This window comes from Artemia sp. Qi Xiang Cuo, chromosome 14, assembly GCF_049724085.1.
Source record: "Artemia sp. Qi Xiang Cuo chromosome 14, ASM4972408v1, whole genome shotgun sequence".
NCBI lineage: Eukaryota > Metazoa > Arthropoda > Branchiopoda > Anostraca > Artemiidae > Artemia > Artemia sp. Qi Xiang Cuo.
The window spans coordinates 50,521,133-50,543,256 of NC_142807.1; the positions used below are offsets into that span (position 1 = coordinate 50,521,133).

General features: G+C 33.9%; 2 protein-coding genes across 2 annotated transcripts in view; one reads left to right on the forward strand and one right to left on the reverse strand.

The window, feature by feature from the left end:
• LOC148944578 (E3 ubiquitin-protein ligase MARCHF2-like) overlaps positions 1 to 10,665 on the forward strand; it is a 30,566-nt gene extending 19,901 nt beyond the window's left edge. Inside the window, exons 3-5 of the mRNA XM_089100231.1 lie at positions 1,048 to 1,268; positions 6,383 to 6,551; positions 8,575 to 10,665. Of these exons, the coding sequence (XP_088956357.1) occupies positions 1,048 to 1,268; positions 6,383 to 6,551; positions 8,575 to 8,640 (456 nt within the window). The 3' untranslated portion in view covers positions 8,641 to 10,665. The remainder of the gene's footprint in view (positions 1 to 1,047; positions 1,269 to 6,382; positions 6,552 to 8,574) is intronic.
• A 5,946-nt stretch (positions 10,666 to 16,611) lies between these two features.
• LOC148944579 (uncharacterized) overlaps positions 16,612 to 22,124 on the reverse strand; it is a 55,387-nt gene continuing 49,874 nt past the window's right edge. The window contains exon 3 of the mRNA XM_089100228.1: positions 16,612 to 17,626. Within this exon, the coding sequence (XP_088956354.1) occupies positions 17,142 to 17,626 (485 nt within the window). The 3' untranslated portion in view covers positions 16,612 to 17,141. The remainder of the gene's footprint in view (positions 17,627 to 22,124) is intronic.

The following is a 22,124-nucleotide window of genomic DNA, read 5'->3' on the forward strand; positions in this document are numbered from 1 at the left end:
CGATATTTTATAACCACTGGATCGATACTATCATCCCTGGGGAAAAAAAAACAAAACAAACAAAAACGCACCAGTGATCATTCTTCGATCAGAAAACGAAAAATTCCGAATTTGTACACATAGGAGCTTGCAACTTATGCAGCAGATATGCGAAATTTGATGGTGGGAATTTCAATCACATTCTTTGAATTTTAGGGGGTGTTTCTCTCTTTCACCGAAAATAAGGCAAATATTCTCAGGAGCGTAGCTTTTGAGGGGTAGGACTAAACTTCACGAAACTTATATATTTGAAATCAGCATAAAAATCTGATTCTTCTGATGTATCTATTGGTATCAAAATTCCGTTTTTTAGAGTTTCGGTTACTATTGAGCCGGGTCGCGCCTTACGTACAGTTCGTTACCACGAACTGTTTGATACGTAGCAAGGATGGTGGATGCAGTGAAGACGCTGAAAGTAGACCAGCTGAGGTGCATAGTGTTGTCATCAAGTATAGCTGTGAATCTGTGAAGCGTGATTGCTTCGAAGAAAGGTGGAGGAAAGTATGCTAGAAGTATTTCATAGTAATAGTTTTTGTATGGTTTTGACTACTCATTTGAATGACCGTATACCAAACAATAAGTTCTACAAAAAATTTGATTCAATCCCACCTTCTGGAACTATAGCGAAAAAAGGTTAGGAATACGCCTTTTAGATTATGTCACGTGGATGAATGATGATAGACAATTTCTCTTATTATTGATTCTCCATCGGGATAGGCTCAAGAGGTGATGGCTATAAAAAAAAATAATCCCTTCGTATGATGTTTTGGGTGGGATGCCCCAAGGAAGCAGCTTCAACCAAATCTTATTCGGAATTTTATCCATGATTTTTCTTCAGCATTCCTCTATTACAGTGTTCGTAGATGATGTGAAACTATACTTACCAGTTCCAAGGGTTCGTGGTGAACGCCTTCTATAAAATGACCTCATTTCCCACGGAAATTGGATGATCTCTTTATTCATAACAAACCAGACAAATAAAGTTAAGTTAGATTTTTTCTTTTTCAGTGGATCCGCAGTCCTACACAAGCAACTAGCGTTCGAACCTTCTTTATTGATGTGGCTGCGATTTCTCTGTTGACAATCATGGCCGTAGTAGCCAATTATTATTGTATCACCAGTGGTATATCTTTCATCAAAGAAGAACTCTATTTTGAAGCTGTTGCTTTGCTGTTCATCTGTGCTGTCCTGGATAGTGTTCATCTTCTGTGGGTATTACTCTCAATTCGGTGAGTTTTTTGCCAAACTTGTGATTAATTGTTGATTTAGGAACGGGATATTTTGCAAAATAGAGCTAGTAATAAAATATTACAAAACCTTCTGTTGTAAAAATTGCTTATCGAAAGTCAGCCATGGTTCCCGTGATAACTCTGAATATAAATATGCTGTTAAATTTAATATTTAACGCTCATATTTATAAACTTATAGAAACATATAGGCTAAAGGTTTTTTTTAGTCTTGGTTGATTCAAGTACGACTGCCACTCTTTTGAATTTCTCCAAGATTTTGGGGTTTCAGTCCTGAACTTGGGTTCTCGGGAAAATTATTTATGTTATTCATCAATGTCAAAAAGTGCACAAAATGTGTTTTATTATTATTATTTGAAATTTTTCTGTCTCAAATTTTCTTCTAAGTGAGTCTTGTGATTTTATTGAGTTCACAATGGCAACTCAGAAACTATCCTTTATTGGAGGGTTGCCACCCCTCTAGCCTCCCACCCCCATTCTTTCCAATGAAGTTTGAAGATTATAGATACGGCACTAATTATGCTCTCAATAAGGCCTAAGCTAAATTCTAGTGTAAAAAGGGGGGAAGGGTTCACAGCCACATTAAAATATGATAATTTCAATTCATTTTAAATTTTAACGTCGCTCTTTACTTTTGCTTGAATTCTTTTTTGCTTATTCTTAACAGAAACCATTTAAGCCTAAAACCTTCAATTATTATCATTGCTAGTATTATTTTGGTTCAACCCACAACACTAAGCCGAGGCTCAGACCACAAGAGCCCATTGCCTCCACACCCAAATAGCCGCTGGGCTATTGGTTCTCCCTTGGATGTGACACCACTCGTCAACCATCAGCGGTAAGCGGCACTTAGCTCTCAGAATCGGTACTAGCAAGAGCTTCTTTCTTCCACCTTGGATTACTCCTCTAAGGATCGTTTCTTGCGTCACAATCAGCGCTTCTGATGTCCATGGGTATTGACCTCGCGCATAGTTTTGGTTGCTATTATTGGATTCAATCCATCCAGTCTCGTCAGTGTATGCCACAAAACACCTTGCTCCGTGGTCACTGACCGGGAAGGCCAGTGACTGGACGATAATTGAAATTAGCATTATTAGGTCTCTAGTTTGTGTTTACTACTCTCAGAGGCACTACGAGAAGGTTGTCACCAGTACTCCAAAAACTCCGATGAAACGATATTTGAAAATGTCTTAAGCCCAAAACCATTCCCCATCTAAACCTTTTCCACAAAAAGCATTTTCCAGAAACATTTTATGGCCTACTTTCATTATTTATTTATTTATTTCTAACCCGTCAAACAATGCAAAAAGTGCACAGAGACGGAGTACAAAGTAGAGAAAAAGACAAAACGGGACTAAAAAAAAAACATCACAACATTTATCAAAACACTTAATGAAGATTACCTATTAAAAACTGAACAACTATCTCATACCTACAACCTTAAGCATCATTGTGTAAGAAGGGGATGCCACGGATGAACACTGATTCTGTGGTTATGTTTCGAAATAACTTTTGAAAGAGTTATTTCTGGATTGGCTATTTTATATTTGCGGATTAATGCTGAATCTCGGGTCCAAAGGGGTAAATGAAGGAAATATTTTGCAAATTTAAAATTTGCTGAACGGAGTTTATGTTTAACTTTTTGTGTGAAAATCTTCCAAAATGGTGCTGTGTATAGGTGTGGTAGTCCTCAGGGACTGATTTAAAGCTTTGACGTTTCTAAGCCCGAGTGTTTTTGTCGCTCCGTTTTTGTGAGATTTTCGGCAAAATTCCCGAAAATTCAGGGATAGGAGAAGCACTGAACAGAACGCAGTTGCTGAACGAGATGTAAAGAAATATAGAGAGATGATACCGAAATCTGAGCTGTAATTCTTAGGAGACATCTGACAGTTATTCAGTGGCCACATATTTCCTGTGTTTTTTTTAAAGATTCTTTTCTGTGAATAGGCAGCGGGACGGCGGAGTGCACCTGGAACTTTGAAAATAAGTCACATCAGTCCATTTTTTTAAAGACAGAAATCACTCAGTGATAGTTTATTGCCCCCCTGGCATTGTGCGCCTCTAGGCACGGGTCTAGTGGTCCTATTGGTAAATCAAGGCCTGGTAATGCTGTTGAATTAAACAGTTTAACAAGGATTATTCGGTTGAAACGGTTTTTTTTTTATTTCGGACAGCTGAGGTATCAGCCTTTTTCTTTTTTAGCCCTTTAGCCCTCTACTGTTACCATTTTAACAGCCTTCCAAATTCTGACGCAGAAATTATTGTGATGAACAGACATTAAAAATGTTGTATGTTTTTCTTCTTTATTTTTGTGAAATATATAAACGGAGGTGGTGAATGTGAGACCCGAATTCTCGTGGTTTTATGGTATTCGCCATAATTTTCTAAAATTCAGTCGCTTCGTAATTTTCTCAGCAATTTCCTGCAATTCGTTTGCCTTATGGTTCTCATCACCATCTTCTTCTGCCAGAATTTGCTTCACATATTTTTTACGAAGTTATTTTTGTCTAATGTCTTTTTTGTATAATTTGACTCTTTTTGGGCTGTTTTCGAATTTTTGGCGGAATTGTAGTCGGGATTCTTTTCATTCTGACAGCCGTTGCTGGAAATTGGGTCAGAAAAGCCCTGTAACTGTCGTTTAGGGAGGCCCGTTTGGGGAGTGTATCCAGCTTATCAAAAAGGCGGGTCTGCAATATCATAAGAACAGCCGAGGGCAGTAAGTACTTTCTAGACATTTTAAGGGGGATGTTAAAAAGGGGGTTGGAGGGCTACCAATACCTCCCATGCTTTTTTTAGCTGCCCTCCCTCCAAACATTCGATAAAAATTTTAAAATAGCCATCTTGTTCAAAATAGTATGAATTTCTAATAACGATGCCTATGGGTATGAAATTACCCCCCAAAGCTTTTGAGAGGGCTGTCGAACAAAATCAAAACACACTTTGTGCATGCTGGTTGTCAAAAGGGCCTATCATCAATATCTAAGAAACGGCTGTGAGTATTCAGTTAAAATTTTCAGGGTACGTTGAAGAGTTGTCGGGGGTTTTCAAACAAAGCCAAAACATATTATAGAATAGAATAGAATTTATTGACACAAAAGCCCAAAGGGCCGTGGTCACAAAAACAAAGACACTTTCATACACACTTAAATTGGCACAAAAGTATAATCTGGGCTAGTGAACTATCACCCTCATCCCTAATCTTCAACAAACTTTTCTCTATGTTCTATACCCATCGTTAGGAACCTTCCGAATCTCTTTATACCTCCCATATCATTCCTTGCTAATAAATTTATTATCTCATCTCTCTGCCAAACCTCAACCCCAAACAATTATTTTCTTAAATATATTAATTCACTACACTTCCCCACAAAATGAACCAAATCTTCCTCTTTCCCGCACATGGGACAGAAGTAAGGACCAGAAGCTTGCCTAACCCCTCCCAGATACTTTCTTCTCTCACCTAGTGGTAACTCATCTGACCTAACACAAATAATAAACTTTAGCTGCCTCATTTGAAGCTCCGCCTTAAAATACAATTCTTCTCCCCACTGCTCCTTGCCTTTGCATATAACTCCAGTGATCGGGTCTCATTTACTCGCGCATGCCACACCTGGATCTCATGATCCCTTAGCCTCTCCCTGACCCTACTTGCAACATCTCCATCCTTTAATCCAATCCCTAGGCCACCATTCCATAGCTCTGAAAATCCACCATTATCCAATATCTTCTTTATTTGAGATGGTCACGTATCACTCTTTGGGATCCTCAGAGCTTCTAAATATGCTGCTTTTGTTATCCTTACTCTGGGCATACTTAGGATTTTCTCCCATAGTCTTATCATCCCTACTAGCCTATCACTTCTTAAAGAAAATAAACCTAGATCTCCTCTCATTACTAAACTATTCGTTGATAAATGTAGACCTAAAACTCTCTTTAAATACTGAAGCTGAATCTCCTCCATCCTCTCACCAGCTATGTATCCCCAAACTTCAGATCCATAATGCATAGCCGATGCAATCTTTACCTGAAATATCTGCTTATGCATCTTCAGGTTCTGTATGCTCGCCAGTTGGCTAGCAGTCACAGCATAGGTGTAGAACTTTCCTCTAGCAAGACTTAGCTTCGGTCACTTTCCAAATTTGCCGTTTGAAGAATACTTACATACTAAATACATACACCTACCCCTACTTTCTAAATCTATTCCCTCCCATTTTACTCTATCCCTACTTGTAATCTTACCCCCTTTTCTAAAAACCATATCTACCGACTTCTTTACATTCAGGCCAATATTTATACAATCCTTCATTAACAGTTCCCTCTTTACATTATCAAATACCCCTTTTAAATCCAAAAAGCTACATACAATCTACCTCCCTTCTTATTTATAAACTTATAATCTAAACAGTTTAATGTAAAAATTTGATCAATCATACTATGTCCCTCTCTGAATCTTGACTGCTCCGATTATACCGTATGTATTATGTCTTATATCTTCAGTATATTATATCTTCGGCTTATTTCATTATATTTTTTATTGACAGCGATGTTTTGAAAAATAGAGGACACAAACACAAAACACAAATAATTTTTTATAAAACGCAATGACGCAATAGACTTTAGAACTTTAAATGGTTTAAGGAGGGGAAAGGAGACAGTAGCTAAATTATTCTTTGAAATAATTTTTGTTTCATTTCAGTTTGACTTGAATACTCAATTTAAATTTTACTCATTTTAAGATTTATTTATTCATCTATATCATTATCCGCTATCTTTATGTTTGATATGATTATTTAGTTTTATTCCTGTTCGTTTTGGGTTTCAATTGTCCTTTAATTGTAATTTCTGGTCGTTTTGAATTTGAATTATTACAGGACTTTATTTCTGCTGGTCAAAGAAGACTTATTTCCCCCAAAAATAGGGTTGATTGCGTTTTATTTGGTCTAGCCCTATCTGTGAAAAACTCCTGGTTCCTAACACCCCCCCCCCCCTTCCCACATTGAAAAATAGTGAAATTATGTTTTCTGAAGTCAGTTTCTTCGACAACTGGAAACACTAGGTTGAAACATTATATTTTGTAATGTTACATTGAATTATAGGTATCATTGTGGAGTCGTTATGAGATGGCGTTGCAGAGCATCCGTCATTGAATTGCTGAATGTTAAACGAAGAACTCCAATGAAAGCTACTGTTCATGTAGCACCTACTGACATTGTAATTCAAAGATGTACTCCACCTGTTGCTGAAAATGGAGAAATAACTATTACCGTAATTTTTCACTTCTTTCCTTATTGCCGTAATGTTTACTGAGTTCAGGGGTGAAAGGTTCACGTGGAATGGATATTAATGAAAAACAGACGTGGAATATCAGTCACTGCTATAGCAATAACTTAGTAAAGAGTAGTTTGCCTTCCATGTATTACTTTTTTGTAGCTCTAGAAACTATGTACGGCGCATGCCTAATTCAAATCTATAAGTAAATTAGATTTATTTTATTTAACTGCTGAATTCTAAGTCTATTCATGGGTTCAGTTATGCAGAGTTGAAAAATTTACCCTATTGACACCCTGAAACGGTTTTATTCACTTATCTGTTGATTTGGGTAAGAAAAACCACAACATATAACATCATTTTCAATCTAACTAAATAACTTGAACTTGTCTAACCTGTCCATCCTGGTGATTTATCCCGTGGTAAACGAAGACCACATTCCTAGAAAACAGTCCTCGGAATATCATAATAAAATCGGAATAAAATTCCTCGGAATATCATGCAACGGTTATAAAACAAAAGGTGAATGCCATCAGTAGACAGGAATTGAATACATTCTAGTCGAAAAGGTTTTTTGTAAAGTCATGCATTAAGAAAAACATAAAAGGTATGAAAATAAAAAAGTGAAAAAACACAACTACTTCATTTACAGGCCACTCTATGCCAAAAGTAGGAATGCTACTAACATAAAATGTCTCCAAACGGAAAAGAGGCTTTTGGTGCCAATGCCCCAGCAAGTGTTGTCACTGTTAAGGGGCATCGCAAGGGATATTATCTGTCTGGTTGAAATATAACCGTCTAAAGGGTTAGCTAGTTTCTCTTTGCTAGTTCTTATTTCAGACCTAGGACACTTTTGTTTTCTTTTTTGTTTACACTATTTATTAAACAAGAAAATTATGATGTCTGTTTTTTTTCTGAAAAAATAGAGTCAATTTGCAATCTTCATATGAACTTTTCCTTTCAGGTTTGATGTAAATTTTGGAGTAAGTGTTTAAATTTCCATCGCATACCGTCAGTAAGCTACTGATCGCGAACTGTAACCGTTACCGGAATGGGTAATCATGATAATAATGTAATAAACTGCAAAGACAGCTGTGTTGCTCTGCAACTCAGTAACTATAAGAAAATAAAAGCACCTTTGATTAATGAAGCAACAATGTAACACATAAAATGACAGAATTAGTGACCCATTAGCGCAAGATAGTCAGAAATTAATGATACTATGTTTTTTCGGTTTTGGTTATTCTTGTACTAACAGCCAAAATATGGGTCTTGTCTATAAAAACTGTTACATGAAATGAACTTCTTAGTAGAGATATAGCAAATTTTGAAGATTATTGTCTAAAGGGGTTATACTGAGGGGTGTCAATTGGGTGCCGGGAATGGAAAACATTTGCCCCCCGCTTATCCCCCCTAGATGTTTAGCCCTCCCCCTAGGTTTTGAAAAATGCATTTTTGGGGGTATTTTCGTAGAAAAATTGATTTTTTTTTTCTTTTGTATTTCCGTTGTAAGAAACATTAAAAAAAAGACAAATTTGACCTCTTACCTAGATTTAAAAAAATAAATTTTGCCCCCCCCCCCCCTCCTCCATATTTTTGTGAGTTGATGCCAGAGGTTTCTTCCCTTTTTAATCACAATTTGTAAGGTAGATTCGGTATTGCTAATTGATCTAGTTTCATAGTGTGCTTTGAAAGGCGAACCATTATACCGCAGAAAGGAAGTTCAGGCGGTATAGTTTATAATCTTTCTGTTTAGTTTTCAGCTAAGGTAGTCAAGCTAGAAGGATAAAAAAAAATCATAATAATTTTGAAACCATGAGAACGGACATAGGCTATTTGCAAAGACTGAAGGTCTAAACCCGTTGTGAAGGTCGAGCAAGCCGAGAAAGGGGACTAAATACGAAAAAAAAGAATGGTCTTAAAAGATGTTACATAGTTTGAATTGAAACACGTAGATGTTGTAATTAAGGTTATATTTTGCCTACTTACTTATTTTGTTATTGAGATACTTTTATTTTAGGTGATACCTGATGTAAACAATCCGATAGCAACTTCTTCAGTCTCAGTTCAAAGTGATTCCGTCTAGATTATAATAACCTGTATTACTTAATTTGAAAGTGTCCGATTACTCAATCTAGGGAAATGTTTATTCTATGCAAGCTACATGTTTTTCATTTATATCTTTTGTTTTCATAGAAAAGTGATAATCCACACTTTTCTAAAGGTCTCTCAAAAGAAGATATCATTGGGCCTGAAACTAATGAGCGTGTCTGAGATTTTTACAGTTTTACAGCCAGGGGTACATAAGGTATGTGAAGCTGTTCATGTGGGCATTTTTTTTGGGGTGGGGAGATTTTAATTTGGTTGGTATCATATTGGTATATATATTTATTTCATTTTTGCCCGCTTACAATGAAATAGAGAAAAGTTGAATAAAAGGTAAGCAAAAAATAATAATGTATTTTACACTAAAAACTGAAAATACAGGTCTTGCAGTCACACAAATTGTACATAAAAGTAACATAATTATTAAATATATATTATAATAGTACATAATTGTTTAAATTACACTACTTTTCCATTTTAAATGAAATGAAATCTAAGAACTTATGCTTCAAATGATATAAACGAATTTTATGTATTACTACTAAATATGTTTCTTAAATATGTTAAATACACTTAAATTACTATTAAATACACTACTATGTTTCTTAAATACTGTTAATTTCTAAAGCTAAAGATTTATCAGACACTTTAAGAATAATTTATCCCCTGGGACTCTAATGTGTATACTTTTATGTATAATTAAAATGGAATGAAAATATTATAACGGATAAAACTTTGTTGTATATTCATTTCGTTTTATTTATAAGTGTCGCCCGTTATTATATTTTCACTTCCTTTTAATTATCAGTTTTGCCTGCTATTCTATTTTCATATCATTCTAATTATAGGTTTTCGTGTTATTCTATTTTCATTTCATTTTAATTGTACATAAAAGTATACCTTATCCGCTGAGAACCATACACTGGGACTCTCATGGAGTCCCAGCGGATAAATTATTTTGAAAAGAGTCTGATTTACCTTTACTTAAAGAATTGATGGTATATAAGAAACAGCAGTTTATTTAACAGTAAAATATAATATTATATAAACAATATAATATTATATTGTTTTATAAACAAACTCCTAACCTTAAGGGGGGACGCCAGTCCAAAGTCGTTTTGGCCGATTCGAGCCCTTTTCCTGGTCGGCAAAAAGGCTCAAACACAAAGGTATCAGATTTCACACAGACTTGAGTAAACAAACTCGAAGAGGGCGACTTCCAGGGGTTCCTTACGCTTTTGAACAAAAGGAAGCCGCTTTTGAACAACTGACCGCTTTTGAACAAAAGGAAGCGTTAACCCCCTCAGCATAATTTATGCGCCCACATCCGTTTGATTCCAAGTATTTTAGGCTCTTTGTCGGGGGATAAGCAATTTGAAACGTTGGTATGTAAAGTATTCGAAGGGACTGCAGTCAGCAAGTGTTTTTTATAAAAATATGCTGCAACTGTTTCAATAGAATATTTTTCGCTGCATTTTTAAGTGCCAATTACGACAATATTGACTGCAGTGATCTTGCAGGCAAACCCAAAATAGGTTTTTGTCTTTTTTTGGGATTTCAGGAAAAATAGGTGTCGGTTTTAGCATTTTGCTAAATCAAAATGTTCACCTGATTCTATTTTATTAGAAAAGACTGAGACCGCCTAACTGCCTCAACTATTAATGTCAGACAAACTCAAAACGCTTACTATGGGAGAGATAGGAAGGTCGCTTCAAGTATGGTCGCCCCTTAAGCTTTTTCTCTCAGCATAAAAAATTCCCCAATAGTCGTCTGAAAACTATGAAAGCTATTTTCTATAATTTTTTTATTATTATTAAATAAGAATGGTAAATAGTACATAAAATAATTTCCGTAAATATATTATTGTGTAGAAATATCTTTAAAATAAGTTCTATTCAGTTCTATAGTTCTATTAAATAAGCAAATTTATAATTTTTTTATTTTGTTTTATAAATAGTTTCTTATGATTATCAAACAATAATTAAAAGAATTTTTGGATGCAGACACTTTTAAGGCAGCAATATAATATTCTTTCGCATTATTTAATGTAAAATTATAACTACGAATCTTCAGTTTTTTCTCTCTCTATTTGGAAGAAAAGTTACGAAAATTTATAAATATTATTTCGAAAAACGATTTTATTATTTCTTCTATAACGATAATATTTCTCCTATTACGATTTTTTAGAAATAATAATTATTTCTCCTTATTTCGAAAAACGAAATTTTATCTATGAAGAATAGTAAAAAAAATTAAAAAAATATAAGAACATTTAAAAAGAATTAAATGAGTTAAGATGTGCAATGCTGTAATGCCATGCCTTTGTTTAGTTATATAGGGTAAAAGGCTAGACGCGAAATAATTTTAGATAGTTCTGTAAATATCTTTTTTGTATAATTTAAGTAATAAAATTCTATTTCGGATAAGTAAAGATATACATTTGTACCCTGGCTTGATCTTCGTACATAGTACATAAAATAATTTTAGTAAATAAATAATTTTGTAAAGACTTTTTAATATATTTCTAGCGCATCGATAATTGTATAATAGTTTTTCATATAATTATATGCCAACAAATTAGTTTTTAGTTTAAATAATAATGACAGAAGATCATTAAAGTAATTTCAGAGTTTTTTCTAGAATTTAGAACTAGAGGACTTTTGAGAGCACAATAACTCTTTTTTAAGAAAATAAAAGGAGATCAGACACGGCCATTGAGTATGGGCACGATGATATTTGTTAAATTTAGCTGTGATATACATTTCGCCTGTGATTTTAAAGTAGTGTAGTATGTAGCGATTTTATACCTTTGCTTCAGTGAGCAGCTATTATTAAAATAAGTTTTCGCTTTATAGCCTAATATTTATTCAGTTTCTGGTACTGCGTCTGTTTGCTACCCCCCCCCCCCCCTCTTTTTTGTTATACTATAAGATTAAATTCTGTTCTATTTTATTCAATTCTAAAAATTTAAAATAACTAACTAGTTTTCTCAGAACTTGTAGAATCAAGGTTATTAAGTCAACTGCTAAATTCAAGCATTAAAAACTTCCTGAAAATTTATCGAACTTTTCGAATTTATCGAAAATTTATCGAAATTAATTGATTAAACAAAGAATTAAAAAAAGAACCCTTTAAAGGTGTATCTTGTTTATTTGGCTTCTTTCTCGTAGTTGCGTTATCGTAGTTGTGTCTCGTAATTTTGGAATAGTTTTTCGTTATTTTGTTTGGTAATAATTGTTTATGTGAATGGTAAAAATTTCCGTCTTGTTCAATTGATAGAAACCAAAATAACTTGCGTCAAATGTGCTCGTGTTAAAGGTTTAAAATACAATATTAGTGTGTTTGTATTTGTTCAAATCCATACCATAAAGTTGCATATAATGTAATTGGTTTTGTCCAATTGATACAACCAAGAAAATTCCTGTCAAATGTCTTTTGACAGCGTCTATATTTCTGTTCAAGTTCACCCTGTAAAATTGTGCCTAGTTTATTTGGCTTTGGTCAATTGATGCAACCAAGAAAACGTCTATCAAATATGTTTCTAACAAATGTCTAAAATACAATAGGTGTGTGTATGTTTCTGTTCAAACGCATCCTTTAACGCTGTACCTTTTTATTTGGCTTCTTTTTCGTATTTGTGGCAGATATTTTTGATAGGTATAGGTTCTTCCATCATTTCTGTTAATTATAATTGTTTATTCAAATGGAAAAAGTCTCCATGTGGTTCAGTTGATAAAAAAAAATGTCTGTCAAATACGTTTCAAATTCTACCCATTTTTAATTGTTGAAATACCAAGGACATCAAAGTGAGCATTTTGTTTGCCCTTGCCCTTATGGGCCGTTTTTGACAGGAACATTTTTTGTCCTTTAGACATATTTTAAGTCCATTACCTGAAAATCGTGATTTACTAAGATTTTCCTTTTGGCCGTTTCAGTATTAGGACGTTTTCAGGGCATTACCAATTTTTTGTCAGTGTTACCACTTTGAACCGTGAAAACAAGTAAGCAAAATTAATTAGCTCAATTTGACAAAGCTTTTTGTCATAAAAATTCGAAAATCAACAGCCTGTTGGTTCCCAAAGACATCTACATCTTCAAGGTAAAGCTATAGCTTCTTAGGCTGTTTGGTTCCATGTGTTTTTACCTTATTTTTGCTAATTCCCCACATTAACTTTTTTTTAATTTGGAGCCCACCATCATCAGAAACTTCATAACTGCGTATGGGAGGTCTTTTTCATTAAAAAATTGAGTTCCCCGTTTCCCCCCTTTTTTATGTTTGTGTAAGCTTTCACTTTTAATTCAAACAATCCAAATTTAATTTTACTGTCCTTGGTACTTTAATTAGTTAATACTTTTAATTAAAAATAAATTTTAATTAAATTAACATTTTAAATAAATAAAAAAAAATTTAATTGAATTGTTAATTTTAATTAAATTTTAATTGAATTGTTAATTTTAATTAAATTTTAATTAAAATTGAAAATTTTATCGTAATTAATTAACATTAGTACTTTTTTTTTATATTGAGGGTCTTTGGTGCACATGCTGTGTTTTCTTTTTAAAGTAGTTCTCTTGTACATGGTTAAGTGGGTAATGTTGTTTAAATTACCATAGAATTATTCGTCAGCTGTAGTTTAAAATCTAATTTTTATTAATTTATTCAAGTTAGTTTTTCTTCTGGGTAATGATTCATTCGTTTGGCAAAATTAATGATTTTTTTTTAATTCATAATTTTGTTTTGCAGTTTTGTAGCGTATTTCAGGTATTCATTACGTGTAAAATATTTTCTTTTTATTATATTGTTTGTTATTAGTTATGTAAAAACGGTTACGTGTTTAAACTGTTCCTAATCTTTTTAGGTCTTTGCTAGTACGGAGTGGGATTTTTAGTATCAAGGTATATCTGCGTGGTAAAAGGAATACTTGTGTTTAAACTGAGCCATCCACTTGGCAAATTGCCAAACGTATTAAAATTAACAACGAAGGAACTTGGAAACAAAATGTGTTGTTGGCGTTGGTTATGTTAAATTTATTGTCATATGCAGGAAAACTGTTTTTTTTTTTTTTTTTTTCGTTTTGGTTTCTAGCATGGTGCAAAGAGTATGGATTACTTTTAAGAGTAGAAAATGGTGTTAGTGTAAAGAAAATTTAACTAACGCCATCTTGCGTTTTAATTTTATTGGCATTTTTCCAACTTTGTACTTGTGTTGTTTTCCAGAAATTTTAATAAGGCACTTATTACTACTCTAATTTTTCTAATTACGTTGTTAGTCTAATTTTTCTTATAGACTAATTACGTTGAGTACTAGAGGACCTCTTTCTCTCTGAGATGAATTTTGGAAAATCTTTTTATTTTTTTTTTCTAGATTTAGTTTTTAAACAAAAACACAAAGGGAAGGTATTTTTCGGAATCTAGGGGGTCGAGTTCCTCCCCCCCCCCCCCTCTATAACTGGCATACCTGGAAAGTGCAGAGACTGGAAGATCTTATTGTAATACTTGGTTGCTTCGAATAAATGTCATGGGGTATTAGAAATGACAAAAATAGAACCAAATTCAAAGTGAAAATTTCCACGTCTGTAGAAAGAACTATATACAAAAATCCAAAGATATATTATCGATTAGTTTATCTTGTTAACAAGAATCATACTTCCGGTAATAATTGTTTACTCTCTTCTTTGCCTGGTTTGTCAATAAAAAGAGAAAGAATTACTGATCGTTCATCAGACACGCTTTAAGTTCTCAATTAATATATGCAAAATTAACTCATGTCGGGCAACCTTTCAGCCTCTGAGGGGGGGAAAACGAATTTTTACAAAGTCGTAACCTATCTAAATGGTTTTTTAGGCCAGAAAATGTTAATATATATGTTTATATACATAAATGCATACCCAATTATTGCTCGTTTAAAGATATAAGATTTTGCCTTGTTATTACACTGAATATTACACTGTTATACACTCCGTATAAGTACGCCAAAAAGCCCCAAAAGCTAGAAGGCGTTGGTGAATTTTCTTGTTGATACTGTCACCAGTCTCCATTCTTGTAACTCACCCATACCCTTTAGTATGGTGTTCAATTTAAGTGGAAGTTAGTCAAATTTGCTTCTGGAGGAAATTACTCATTGTTAACTCGTCAAATTATTCAGGTTGTGTATTAATCCTTGTTTTTAGAATAATACATTCAATTGTTGAAAAATAATGTTTAGAAACGTGCTTTGTTTTAAGTTAAATACGTAAAAGTTGTTTTTTACTAAAACCTAACCATAAAATAATTAAATAGAATGAGTTGTTGGCTAACGCCGTTCAATTAATTAAATCAAATTTACAAATGAGAATGTCGTCAATGTAATTTTTTTCAAGCAATTAATTTTACCCCACGCATAAATAAATGCTCGAGTGAATGATGATTACAGCCTTCTATTGTAAATGCGTGAATCTATTTAAAAGTGTCGTCAAGGCCATGGAATAAGTAAGTAAGTAAGTATGACGGCACTAGACCCTTAAGGTCCAAACCGGTGGTGCTGATCTCCGTTTCATGGCCCTTCAGCCAGGAAGTGCAATGGGGGGCTGGGGGCCAGCCATCCTGTACTTTTGCAAACCCTTCCTGCTTACCTTCCCCAGATTTCTCCAGGTACCCATTTAGAGCTGGGTCGACTCTGGCTAAGCTTACAGAGTCACACCACTGACCACGTCCCAAACCAAATAACTGGCCACGCCAGGGATCGAACCCGTGCCCCTTGGACAAAGAATTCTCAACCCAGCGCACGTCCATTTAGCCAGGACGGCAGGAAAGCCGTGGAATCCGTTAGACAAAAGCTTGGAATGAAACCATGTGGCTGTTCAAAATAAAAACACAATAAACTCCAGTTTCATTTTTGAATATTCTATGTATTTGTTTTATTTCATTCATGAGTATCTGGCACTAATTTGACTTGATTTCCTTTTCTTTAGAAGGAAAGTGAAGAAGGAAATATGTATTTCGTACTTCCTTTCAATAATTAATTTTAACCGATAACATTAGTCTACATATTTATAAGTATTTCACTTGGATATTGAAAAGTAGTTTACAAGTTTTACTCAGAAATTCAGGTTCATATACGAAATATTTTTTTACTTGTTTATTGAAAAGTAATTCACAAGTTTAACTGAAGGCTCCTTGATTCTATGCATTTACAAGTACTTCCGCTGAGTATTAATACTAATAATAATAATTTATTTTTAACCAACTATGAAAATTAGAAGTAAAATAATAGGGGTTAAACACATGAGACAAACCAAATTTACAGTAAAAAAATGGTTAAAGATCCTGCATAGCCATTTCTAGCGCATATGGGGTCGAATTGACGTTTCAGTTGCTGGATTTTTTCAAGCAGTTCGTGGTAACGAACGACCTGGCTCAATAGTAACCGAGCAAGCAAGGAGCGACTCGGCTCAATATTAACCGAAACTCTAAAAAAGGGAATTTTTATACCAATAGATACACCACAAGAATCGTATTTTTATGCTGATTTTAAATATATAAGTTTCATCAAGTTTAGTTTTACCCATCAAAAGTTAGAAGCCTGAGAAAATTTGCCTTATTTTTAAAAAAAGGGGGAAAACCCCCCTTAAAGTCATAGAATCTTAATGAAAATTACACCATCAGATTCAGCGTGTCAGAGAACCCTAATGTACAGTTTCTTCAAGCTCCTAAGCTTTTTCAAGCTCCTATCTGCAAAAATATAGAATTTTGTATTTTTTGCCAGAAGAAAGATCACGGATTGTTTTTTTTTTCCCCAGAGGTAATCGAATCGATCCAGTGGTCCTAGAATGTCTCGAGAGGGCTCATTCAAACGGAAATTAAAAGTTTTAGTGCCCTTTTTAAGTGACCCAAAAAATTGGAGAGCAATTAGGACACCTCCCACGCTAATTTTTTTTCCAAAGTCACCGGATCAAAGTTTTGAGGTAGCCATTTTGTTCAGTATAGTCGAAAAATCTAATAACTATGTCTTTGAGGACGACATAATCCCCCATAGTCCATAAAAACTAAAATTAATGAATAAATGCTCCAAATACTGTTCAAAATCAAGGGTGAATATATGTATATTTGTGCTTTTAAACGCTTTTGACTCGACTTTTTCTTGCGTTTTGAAGGCACTTTTCAAGATATGTCGACCCTGATTGGCACATTTTTGTATTTTAGCTAATTTAGCTAAAAAATTAAAGCTAGCGATTAACAATTTATTAACTGTTGCTAATGATCACAAATGAAATTAATTAAAAATGAAATAAAACACTTATTTTCACATCAATGCACAACAATTAGGAAAATGATTTGAGAAAGCATGTTCACACTCAAAATTGAAAAATGGTAAGTTAAGGGAACCTGACGTATACGTCTCACTCTGGTGGACGGGCCCTGGCGAAAGATAATCTTGAAGCATGATAATGCTCAATTAATGAGGTAGACAGTTTTTAAATGCAGACAGTGTTAATTGTTCAGTCAGGTTGGCATCGAAATAAAAAATTCCAGATCTTTTGGATCTATATTTTCATCCTTTTTTCCTGTTATTATCTTGAAAATGTCTCTATTCGTCATTTTGTCTAGCTTCACTAAATCATCGTCACTCCTATAGTATTCACTTTTAATAAATATGTCGTCCCCTGGATGCATTCCACCGTGTAATGAATCATAAAAAGTATATCCTTTTGATTGCAAAAATTTGTGAATCGTTCTTATTTCTTCTTCGGACTTGCCATACATTTCTATCATGAAAATGGCAACGTCAACTTTTTCAAATGGCAATGTTTTCAAAACGTCGAGTTCGGTACCCTCTATATCCAATACGAATAAGTCTATTCTAGTCATATTGGTTACTAAAAGTGCTGTGTATATGGGTATGCATTGTACTTCGAGGAAATCGAAGTCACTCTGAATTTGTTCCTCATTGAGTTTGTTTAGAAGGTAACCGTCTCCAGGATTAACATCTGCGAAAAGAAAAAAAAACGGTGGAATAAAATAAATACAAATGAATTCACTGCACTTTTTATTATCTGAGTGTCATCAACGAAAACGTTTCCGCTGACGACATATAATAGCCACGAAATATACACCACGAAACGCCACGGAAAGTAATACAGTAGCCTTAAGTCAAATATATTTGATTACAAAAAATGGATATAAAAAGCAGATTCATTCGAAGAGTGATATCAAAGTTCTGCTATCATTTTGTAGAAATTAACCAAAGAGATCACGCAACATAAAAGTTCACATTTCTACCATATTATGCCCCAGAACAATGAAAGTTGCCTAAGGGGGCCGAAATGCAATCGAGCAAAACTTCTGAGAGGATAGACTACCTCAAGGTAGCATATTTGGCCCTATACCATAAGAAAAAGGATATACTTCCCACTATTTAGATAACAATTTTTACTGCTTATTTTTGGAAAGTCTGGCGAAAGCAGTTAAAAGTTTTACTTCATTAGATTAGTAGTTAATATTAGCTAATATACAATCAATACAGAATGAGCGACTATTATCGACCATTTATACAATAGTACTCAAAGTTATGCTGTATTGTATAGATGCACACCAACTATTAATGGGAGTGAGGGAGGGAAGAGGACCCTTTTCTGAGGTTAGGTTTGACCCTCCCCCCCCCCCCAAAAAAAATCATAATTGGTTTTGGCCAAAAAATTTAAACTTTCACGAGTGGAATATGTTTCAATTCTTCGTGCAATATGGGAGCTAACAGTTCGCTGCTCCCCTAATATTTTAAGACCGACCTTTGTCTATCACAGAAAACGGTAGTTTTTTTTTAAAGTCGAAATGTTGTGACAAAAACTACAAGCTTTGGAGTAAATAGCAGATGTTTATGTGTATCCCCTCATATTTGACATAACCGCAGACACGAAATTAAAAAGGAAGAAAAATAATAGTTAAAAATAGTTTTGTAAATAAAATTAGAATATGACTTTAAATTGTGAAAGTAACAAAGAATGTCTTACAAGTCTGCCTCCCCCTACATAATTTCCCATTCTGTACGCTAAGGTTAGACCACAGAAAGAGTGAAAGCTCTTGACAAAATAGTAATAGAATAAAACACATGTTTTATTTTTATGACTATACTTCAAGAATGCGAATTAATTGTATTTGCTTTCAATAATCAAATTTTCAGTACAAATATTATGAAATTGAGTAAGTGGATAAAATTAGACCCCGGCGCCGCGCCGCCGGTAAGATGTCGGCGGCGCGCCACCGGCGTGATCAATGTTGACCGCAAACTTTAATGTTTTCATCAGTCTTTCTCAAATCACATGCTTAAATTTACAACATAGTCGACCCTATTAATGTAGTTCAAAAATTCACAAGTTACTGGCTGGAAACTGGTCTTCTTCGCTACTCATCAAGTGAAGTAGAAATGTGATAGACACGAAATGAATGTCTTGTTTCAATACCCTTGCATAATACGATTAGTTGCAGTATCTATTAGTTATGTATTCTTAACATAAATAATTATCAAAGTTGGTAGTTTTTTCACTGAGTATTACTTCATATACAACTTCAAATACCGTATCACAAAATTTGTCAGTTATCTGGGTAAAAACTTTGAGTATAACTTTGAACTTAGAAGGTTAGTTTTTTCGTAATGCCCTTTGCCTAAATCTGTTTTGTCCCCTTTAAAACAGTTGAAATGGTCGGCTTAGATATTGATTGTTTTTTTTTTGCTCTTTTGGATTCTTTAAAAGACTTCTTGTATTAAAAACTGGTTTTTAATTACAATTTCAAAAAAATTCATTTTAAAGTTTTTTTGCTTCTTTATAGAATATTTGTCATGTAGGCTAAGGCTGAACTGCTGCTCTTTTGGATATTATTCGTTTTTTTCCTTTGAGGATTCATTCCAAATTATAAATTGATAAATACTTAATGTCAGTCGAATTATAAACTACATCTAAAAGGAGTAAATTTTTCAAATTGAAAAATACATGATGAACACTTCACGTGAGAATCCTTCAATTACAATGAAACAAAAAACACTTAATGGTTTATTCGGTTATGAAGAAAAATTAAATGCCAGCTATTTTCTGGTAAAAAATGAAAAGCTCATCCGTTCTAAATGTAATTAAATGAAATAATATGCAGACTGAAGTAGCTCCAGTAAGATGTTGAGATTTTCATCCTAGTTCGTCACTTTTAATCCAAGTAAAATGTTTGGACACTTAGTATCAGTTATTGAGTTTAAGCTTTGATTTCCAAATGCTCACAAAAATTACCAAATTTAAGAAAGTCGCAACAATAAGTCACCTGTGGTCAAAATACTCAAAGACTCCTCTTAGATTCCCACCCAGGCTCAAAGCTTCTGCTATGGTTATTTCAATGGAAATCGCCAAACAATTTCTTTTTAAAATGGCTTGCAAGCATAGTTAGGGATATTTAGCCTTTTTTGTTTTTTTTCAAAGCTTTGAAAAGAGTGTTATAATATTCCAAATGTTATATTTGTGCATATTTTGGGTAATCATTTGTGGGGTGACCGAATTTTCTCAACCACTTTAGATAGCCTACGTAAAAACGTTGCAACATCTAGTATCTTGCGGTCATAAGATTGTCAAAGACTTCTCCTTGAACCCCAAATTGAAAGCTTTTATTATGACCTGGCCTTTTAATGTAACTTGGGCACTGGACCAAGGGCGCCATTGTCACTCGAGCGTAACCTTAGGTGGGGATGTCAATATCGCTTTCGTCACACCAATTCGTTTTAGTGTGAATCTGCCTGGTACTTATGAATGAATGTTTTCAAATTAAACCCGCTTCATCAATAATAAAAAAAAACGGGTTGGACGCATATGTCCCTTTTCCTTTGGGCGATAAAACCATGCAAGTGCTGTATCAAGTATAACTCACGAAAATCTTGTTAATTTTTGTCAACTTTTCAACTTTTTGGCACCCCTGCTTTAAATAAAAAATAACAAGGTATTATCACTTAAATATAATAACTCCCTATGCCCCCCCCCTATGGATACTATCTTGATAGGACACCGTCTCTGCTTTAAATAAAAAAAAAAATTAACTTATTGGAACCCCTGCTTTAAAAAAACAATCGAGGTATTATCATTTAAATATGATAGCTCACTACCCCCCCCCCTTCTGGATACCACCTTGATAAAATGCCGTCTCTGCTTTAAATAAAAAAAAAACTTTTTGGGATCCCTGCTTTCAATAAAAAAAATTTCGATGTATTATCATTTAAATGTAATACCCATTTACCCCCCTCTCTGGATACCACCTTGATAGGATACCGTCTCAACTTTACATTAAAACTAAATATTACTTAATAGTTAACTAGGTCACTATATGGTTAAAAAAAATACGCAAAATAGCGTTAAACAGCTTAGTGTTTCTTGAAAAAAAATCGAGGGTATGAGAAAAGGGGTACAATGACAACAACAAAAATGTCGAAATTATTCAGATATAACTCAAATTATTGGAAAACTGGGTCATAGATTCGCCGTGGCATTCAATAAGATCCAAAGAATCTAACTAAAAGGGAGCACACACAAAAGCCAAATTAGGCCAGTAGCCTATGAGAAATCGCAAAATATCCAAGACAATGAACAAGTCTTAATGGGGCCCGAGGTCTATCAAAATATTTCAATGGTTTACCTGGTAATTTTATATAATTTTATTCTGTCTGAAATTTAGATTAAAAAAAAATTTGTCCTTTTGGCATTCATGCTTTAAATAAACAAATTCCGGTCTTCTCACTTAAACATAATCTCCCCCTATCCCCCCCCTATAGGCAATAATTTACAATTTATTTATGAGTCATATTTTTGAGGTAGCTTCGGAACAATTGAATATTAAACATTCAGGCGTTCAACAATTGAGTATTAAGAATTAAGAAAATCTTATATAAAGATAGCAAAAAAAAAAAAAAAAAATATGCAAACTCAAAATTCAGCTGTGGAAACAATATGTCGGCTGTCAATTTCAAAGTCCAACTGAAAGCTGAAGCTGCATAGTAGTGAATTGTTTATATAATTCTATTCAACTTTAAAATACATTTCTTGACTATTAACCATGTTAGAAATAACAATTTGGAAACTACATTAAAATTGATTTAAACTCATTTTATAAAGACGATACTGTTTTTTGTCAGCATATGAAGAACTGTGTATATTGCAATATTTGCAATTGCATATTGCATATGTCTGGTTTTTATGCAAAGTAACAAAAGAGACAAAAATTAATGAACAAGAGAGTAGTGAAGAATTATGGTATGCAAAGTAATATTTGGCAGGGAAAGTCACTGGTGATAAATCGCTAGGGGTGGCACCGTGATTTTCGGGGAACCAAATTTTTTTCGGGGTGACGCATAGATTTTCGGTGAAATACCCGAAAATTCGGGGATAGTGCAAACCCTGAGTAGAAGGGGGGGGGGGGTACCAGCCCCATCCCTCACCCCTGCTGCCATCTACAATTTAGTCT